Source organism: Octodon degus, unplaced genomic scaffold, assembly GCF_000260255.1.
Source record: "Octodon degus isolate 3935 unplaced genomic scaffold, OctDeg1.0 scaffold00191, whole genome shotgun sequence".
Classification (NCBI taxonomy): domain Eukaryota; kingdom Metazoa; phylum Chordata; class Mammalia; order Rodentia; family Octodontidae; genus Octodon; species Octodon degus.
The window spans coordinates 223,928-231,830 of NW_004524767.1; the positions used below are offsets into that span (position 1 = coordinate 223,928).

The 7,903-nt window shown below is 36.6% G+C and overlaps 1 protein-coding gene across 6 annotated transcripts in view; it reads left to right on the forward strand.

The window, feature by feature from the left end:
• Positions 1-7,475, forward strand: part of Tmprss11e (transmembrane serine protease 11E) — a 93,028-nt gene extending 85,553 nt beyond the window's left edge. For all 6 annotated transcript variants that reach the window (XM_023704190.1, XM_023704193.1, XM_023704191.1 and 3 more), the window contains one exon: positions 7,047-7,475. In XM_023704190.1, the coding sequence (XP_023559958.1) occupies positions 7,047-7,208 (162 nt within the window). In that variant the 3' untranslated portion in view covers positions 7,209-7,475. The remainder of the gene's footprint in view (positions 1-7,046) is intronic.
• Positions 7,476-7,903: the final 428 nt, after the last annotated feature.

Genomic DNA, 7,903 nt, shown 5'->3' on the forward strand with positions numbered 1-7,903 from the left:
TACTCCTCCTGCTCCTGCTCCTTCTCCTTCTCCTCCTTGTGCTTCTCTTTCTCCTCCTCTTTTTCCTCCTCCTCCTTCTCCTTTTTCTCCTCCTCCTTCCTCCTTCCTTCTTCTTTCTTCTTATTTTGTCTTCTTGAGATAGTGTCTCACTATATACCCCAGAGTGTTCTTCAGCTCACAGTGTAGCCCAGGCTGAGCTCAAGTTCACAGCAGTCCTTCTGTCTCAGCCTCTGGAGTGCTAGGATTATGGCTATGTGCCACCCTTTCCATCCAGTCAGCCATTTTGGAGTGTAGATCTGCTGCTAGAAAATTGCCTTAGATTTCCTTTGTCTGCAAGAGTCTTGGATAAGTTAGTCTATTTTATCTTGTTCTGGAGCATGGATATCATTACATGTACCACTCCCTAAGTACAGGGTCTCCCTAAGCAGATTGGACTCCTAGTGATCCTCCTGTCTCAGCCTCCAGAGCTGAGATAACAGGCATGCACCACCACGCCCAGTTTCAGTGGTGGGCTCGGCACCCAGACCCAGCACAGTATGCAATACCTAGGATCAAATCCTGGCCCTTGTGCCTGCCAGGCAGGCACTTAGACCATTGAGCTATCTCCACATCCCCAGCATAGACATCTTTTTGAACCCTGATTTTGCTATACAGGTTATAAAGGTTTGTATTGTCAGCTTTTAATCTTTGGCAGGTAAAAATGTTGACATGACTTTATATACCTTACTGATAATAAAATTTTGGAGGAGGCCAAAAAGTGGTCCTTTAAGTATGTCACTAAATTCTCTCACAATGTTTTTATTTATATATGTTTAGAGTACATGATGCTCACAGTAATCTTAGGGAGTGGTACATGTAATGAACACACAATGGTTCTTTTTATTCCCTTCCCTTCCCCATCTACCTGCCTCCATTTCTAGATCCCCTGTCCCTATTTTCATCATCATCATCTTAAATTCATCTGTATAACACATAAAGATCACCTTCATTGAGGATAGTTACTACATGTCCATGATGCATCTTAAATCTTTTTGTGTCCCCTTTCCTACCTTATCCCCTCTACCCTCAGATGCTTGGTCCCCTTTCCATTATGTAAGGTGTTTTCTTTTATCCTTTTTTTGCTCTGTATTTCTACTTTTGATTAATCAAGAAGAGAAACCATATGGTACTTAATTAAGCTTGTGTCTGATTTATTTCATTTATCATGTTTTCAAGGTGTATTCATTTTCCTGTAAATGTCTCAAATTTATCCTTATTTGTAGCCATATTACAATAGGTAGAGATACCCCATTTTCTTCATTCATTCTCACTTGATGGGCATATAGGCTACTTCCAGGACTTAATTATTAAGAATTATGCTTCTATAAACAGTGTTACACTTGTATTTCTGTAATACATCTCTAGCTTTTTTTAGAAGATAACTAGAAGAAGAATCTCTGGGTCAAGTGGCATTTCTGTTTCCAAATATTTGAAAAATGTCCATACTGATTTCCATTATAGTTATACTGGATTGCTTCTTTCTAACAATGTGGAAGTGTTCCTTTTTCACTGAATTCATGCCAGTATTATTATTTGATTTCTTGATGATTGCCATTCTTTCTGGCATAACAAAAATCTTATTGTTTGCATTTCTTTAATGGCTGGAGATACTGAACATGTTTTCTTATGTTTATTGGCTATTGTATTTCTTCTTTTGTGAAATGTCTATTCATCTCACTTGCCCATTTTCATGGGGTCTTTTATATTTGTTTATATAGATCCAGCATTGCAACCCTGAGATGAACCCTACTTGGTAATGATGTATAATCCTTTGATGATTTCTGCATTCAATGTGCCAATATCTTATTAAAATTTTTTTTTTTTTTTTTTTTTTTTTTTTTTTTTTTTTTGCATTTATGATCATTAAGGAGATTGGCCTGTAATTTTCTTTTTCGGCTGGGGCTTTGTCTGGTTTTGGCATCAGCATCAGAGTGATGCTGGCTTACAGAAAGAGTTTGGAAGCACTCCTTCCTTTTCAACTTCATTGAAAATTTTGAAGATTATTGTTGTTGTAATACAATTATTCATAGTAGTTACTAAACATATTCTTGTGATTTCAAACTTTTTAATTAGAAGTTAACATTAGTCCTCACATGAGTTAACATAGAGTCTTTTCTCTCTTTTGGAGTGTTCTAATAATGGTTTGAAAAATTTTGTTTATTCTTTTGTGTCCTACAATATTTGTTATTCTTTTTTTTTTTATTGACCATCTCAACTTTTGGCCAAGATGTGTCATAAGCAGTTTTTATTTTCATTTTGGCTTGGTGTTCTGTAAGTCTTGCTTATCTGTATGAAACCATTCTCTTTGGAACATTTTCTATTATAATTTCTCTGAAAAGATTTTGTTTTTATTCATCATATGTTGTCTTCTAGTTTTTCCAGTTAGCCTTAACATACTAACTGTTAAATGATTTTTACTTATTCTCCTATTGTTTTTAAAGCTTCATTGAGTAATTCATTATAATTTACCATTTTGTTCTTGCTTTCCAAAACCTGTGTTCACATTGGTCATTTCTGGAGTTTATGTATTGTTTTTAGCTTCTGGTATTTCTCTCTGATATATTTTTGTGGTCTATGTCTTTGTTAAAGTGTCATTCTTTTCTTGAACCAGCATCCAGTCGTTCATTGCTTATATGTAGTAAACCTTGCATTTATATTTTCACTTTTTCTCAAAACTCTTTGCAGCCTATATTCTTTTAGCCTGTAATTTGGAAGGGGAAGTGAAGAGGAGAGATGAATGAGAGGAGTGTAAGTCAGTAGGAGGACAGGTAGACAGGAGAAATAGTAATAGGTAAAAATAAATTAGAGGGAAAATTAAATTCTGATGGAGATATTTTAGTAGGATTAAAGGGTTGGTGTTGAGGATTTTAAGACATTTGTAGGGGGAAGGATGAAATGTAGGAAGAAGGAGATTTATTTTGGTACTGAAGAAAGCTATAAGGTTCGAACCTGGTGATATATTTGTGCACCTGAAAGGTGGAGAAGAGGCAGGGAGGGCAAATCCTAGGTGAAATAAGGAACAGCAAAAGAATGTACTAATAGAGAGGACAATGATTAATATGAGAGAAGAAAGCAGGAGTAACTGGGAGAAAGCAGAATATAGCAAAGGAAAATCTTGAAAAATTAAAAAGTGAGAGAAACAAGTAAAAAAATAGTATTTTTGCAGAAGCTTGAATTGAAAAAAATGAAATACCTGGAAAAAGAAAGAGAATATGAGCAACTACATCAAAGCAAAGAAAAAGCCATCAGGAACCTAAAACAAGTGCTCTAACAAGAGAGTGTGCATGTGATTCTCACATGACCACTTGCTAGAAAGCCTAAGTCTTCAGGCAGTTCCCTTCTTGCCTTAGCTGTAGTCTGATTGCGCAGAGCAACATCAGCTTCTCCACTTTTTCCTTGCACTCAAAAACCTGAACTGACTCAATCTCAAGAATTCCTCTCAGGCCAGCAAGCAGAATCTGATGCTGTCCTTAGATTTGGCTCAGAGTCTTCCCTAAAGCCCTCATGGGGAATTCAGTGGGCAGATGCATGTTCTTGTGGGGTCCACAGGAGTGACTAGGAGGGGTGTGCTTCCATAGGAGTCCCAGGACCCTGTTCTATTATTTATCTACTCTGTGACAGGGATGGAGGAGTGAATGTGGGTGAGGATACTGCTGGGCTGTTTGGAGGGGAAATAAGGAGACAAAGAGGCTATTGTGTGCAGTCTCCCTAGTCTAGGGTCTCTGTAGCACTTGTTTATTTCCTCAGGTTGTTTCTAGTGCTCTTTTAATGGCTGCTCTCTGAAGAGCCTGAACCAGAGCCTGATCCATACAGACCAGGGTAATAACATCACTTCTCCAGATATTTTATTTGATCCACATGTGTCATTTTTACAGTTAATATTTTGTTTCAGGGTGTCAATCTCTCCTCCACTACAGGGTACCTGTGACTTCAGTGAATCCTTTGAGTGTTTCAGACACAATACTTTTTCTAGTCAGCTATGAGGGATCTCCTCTTTTATTTTTTTTATTTTCTGATTTTATAGACTTTATTCTACTCTGTCAGATACATATAACTTTTTGAAATTACACATTTCTTCATATGCTTTCCAATCTGAATCTGTAAAATTGTGTATCATTTATTTCTAGGAATTTTGCTTGTAGCTTTCCATATGTTCTCTCTCCATTTTTGCCATGATTGGCTCTTCAGTGTACCAATGCTTCCTTCATATGGGTCTTTCTAAGCTTTACTTTTGGATTAATCCTTTCAGCAATATTTATTTTGCTACACTGGATTCTTTAACCCAACTGACCTTCCTCCTTGTCTGTCAAAATTCACTTCATTCTATTTCTTGTTCTGATCTGTGGCTCTGATTGATGCTGACAGAGTACATGAAGCCAGGTACACAGGTCCCATTAAAACCTACAGCAAAATATTAATGTTGATTTTATAAATTATCCTCCTAAAATGAAACATCTATCATTTGAAATTACACATGTTTTAGCTAATTTTTCATAGCTGGAGTGCATCATAGCTGACCCCACAGCATAAGAAGGAAAGTTTTATTTTTGCTCACAGTGTCAGCACACCATCCATGCATGCTAGGCCAGCCTCAAGGGAGAAACAGCACAGCAGTAGTCACTGTGGAGGAAAGCTGCTTGCATCACAGTAACCAGGAAGGAGAGACTGAGAAGAGACTAGCCTGGGAGGGAGATCTGCCCTTCCAGGTCATGCCTGCAGGAACTGCTTTTGACCAGGTCCCACCTGCTAGGAAAAGCCACTGAGCTCAGTAGTAGATGGGTCCCCTGGCGCTCCATGATGCAGTTACTTCCAAATCTTCCACCTCTGAACTTGTGAGACTTTGAGGACACATTCTAGTTCAGAACCACATCAACCCTAATCTTGGTTAATTGAAGAGTCTAAATTTGCAAATATACCAACTCACTAATACTAAAATTTGAATATTTAGTTTAAAATAGTTTAGTTTAAATAGACTGTTTAAAATAGTCCCCAAATATTGTGCTATAGCAGTATGAAAGGGCTGTGATGTGCCTTTGCTTAAATACATACATTAGGCAAACTTTGAGTTACAGACCATTGACTAAGTTCAGCGTTAACAGACCAACCACATATACTAAATGATGTATCTTTGTACAAATTTTATTTTGAAGAAAGAAAAAGCAAAACAAAATTTCAAAACAAGATAACAAGAGAGTAACAATCACTAATATTTTTCATATTACTATCTTTAAATTAGTTACTCAGAGTATAAGATCTATGCATTTAATTGACCAAACAATATTAGCACAAACTTTCCTTTTCAATGAGGTATCTGTAAAGAGAAACACAGGTACAGCATGATTATATATTGATCAGTTGACAAAAATGTGACTAAGCAAGGCCTGTGTGCTTGTACTGTTTTGTAGTATTTACCACATATCAGGGTATCAGTAAATTCTTATCAAATAATTGATTTAAAAATTACAAACGCATTGCTAGGCATGCACACTAATAAGCCTAGCAATCTGGGAGGTTGAGGCAGGAGAATAATAAACCTAAGCCTAGCCTGGGAAATTTATTATATTTATCCAGCCAAACCCTATCTCAAAATTAAAAAAAGAAAAAAATGAAAAGAAAAGAAAAGAAAAGAAAAGAAAATGAAAGGAAAGAACTGGGGACCCTTTCTCAAAATAAAAAATAAAAGGGCTAGGGATATATCTCTATGTGTAAATCCTGGGTTCAATACTCAGTACTGTAACAAATAAATAAATAAATTTAAATTTAGCAATTATTATTTGCAGCTATTATTAATGTTCTTAGGTTTAAAAGGATGAAGGAATTTACCAGAAGTTAGTATAATGCCAGGAATTCTGGATAGATTGCTCTAGATTCCAGTTCAATTTCTACTACTGCTGTGCTCATAATCTCAGGCAAATAACTTAATTTCTCTATATTTTAGTTTCCTTATTGATAAGCTGGAGAAAATAGAACAGAACTCTGTGCTTTTATGCAAGAATTATAACAACTAATGGTTTAATATATGAATTAATTAATAGCTTCATAGAGAGCCAAACACATGCTATGGGGTTAATACCTAAAGGCCCAGAATCTGCCAGGTACTGGAATAATCAGCCAGTACCTTCTGCTTATGGCCTATACACAGACAGACTTCAAAGTTTCACAAGACAGAAACAATTGGTATTTGTAGTTTTCTATATGCATTTCTTAAATATTACTTTGTGTTAGACATAGCACTTTACATTCATAGTTTTATTTCATCTTCATCATAATTATTAAAAATACTAAGAACATTTATAAATAAGTTAAATGTCTTAGCAACTTGGAAAGCCCAAATTGGAGGATGAAACTCAGGTGTCTGACCAAGATCCATATAGCTTACCAGTAACAGAGTCTACCCTTTTAGGAGAGTGTTATGCCACATGAATAGATGGCAGCTATACAGGGAGTTATGTTGTCAGATGTATTGATAAATTAAGAGTACTACTCTGTTTGTTTGTTTCTGTATTTAGGACAGGGTCTCATTACATAGATTGAACTCTAATGATTTTCCTGTTTTCAGCCTCTCAAGCGCTATGATTGCAGGTGCGCACCACCATGCACAGTCTCAATGGTCAGCTCAGTAGGCCATCAGAGCACTCCAGGGATCGAACCCTGGCTGCTGCGCTGTGCCTAAGCAGGTGCTGTAGTCCACTGAGTTATCATGCTCCCCCATTCTTGTCTGTTACTGTCTTCCCTACTGGGACAAAATACCTAGCACTCGCAAGTTAAAGGAGCATTGATTTACTGTGGTTCGCAGTGTATAGAGGTTTCTGTCTCTAATCTCAGCTGGCTCCTAAGCATGGGAGCATGACATAAGAGAAACAGAAAGATTATGGAATCACTTCTGGGTCTGAACACACTGGAGTTCATCACAAGTTCATCACTTTGATTATAATTTTAATTTAGAAAAACAAATTCTTCTGTAGTAAAATGAATTATGAATTACTGATTTCTTTCTTTTCCTTTAGGGTGACTCTGGAGGACCATTGGTTGGTGCAGATGCTAGAGACATCTGGTACCTTGCTGGAATAGTGAGCTGGGGAGATGAATGTGGGAAAGCCTACAAGCCTGGTGTTTATACGAGAGTGACTGCCCTCCGAGACTGGATCACTTCCCAAACGGGTATCTAGGGAAAACTGGTGCAATGAAACTTCTCTCTTTGTGTGTGACAGTTCATTCTTAGAGATGCAGGATTGCAGAAGAAGCCTTAGAGATCACAAGGATCTGGCCCATCTCACTAAACCAACTGCTGGATGGATACTTTTCCGTGCGAGCTCTTCTGCCCACATGAACATCTTGTATCTGCCAGATGAACTCTGCCCAACCTGTCTTCATGTTTTCTGGGCATTTTCTGTCATCAAAATCTTGGCTTGTTGACATAAATTATTCATGCAAATGTATAATTTGAAGCAATGCTTTTCTTCATTTTCTCAGTTTCCTCTCATCTTAATAAACTTTTAACTTAAAGGTTTGGTACAAGAAATGAAAGAAATTACTAAAAGCATTTTTAATGTATGGAAAAATATTAGAACTTTTTCTTTTGTGGCACATGAAAAATTCTCATATTCATGATGAAAGGTCAAAAGCAAACAGAAGCAGCAACTACTGACACCTCATAATGGAAAAAAAAATGGAAACTAACATAAGAAAATATAGAGAGAAACCACTTTATAGCTTTGAAAATTTCTAGTCAAGTGGCTACCAAGATCAAAATGAAGTCAAAACTGTTGTTTTTGTTATGACTTTAATAATTGCAAACTTTATACAATGTATTTGTTTCAAATAAGTTAAGACCAATAGTATCTATTTAATAGGAGTTTCCTGA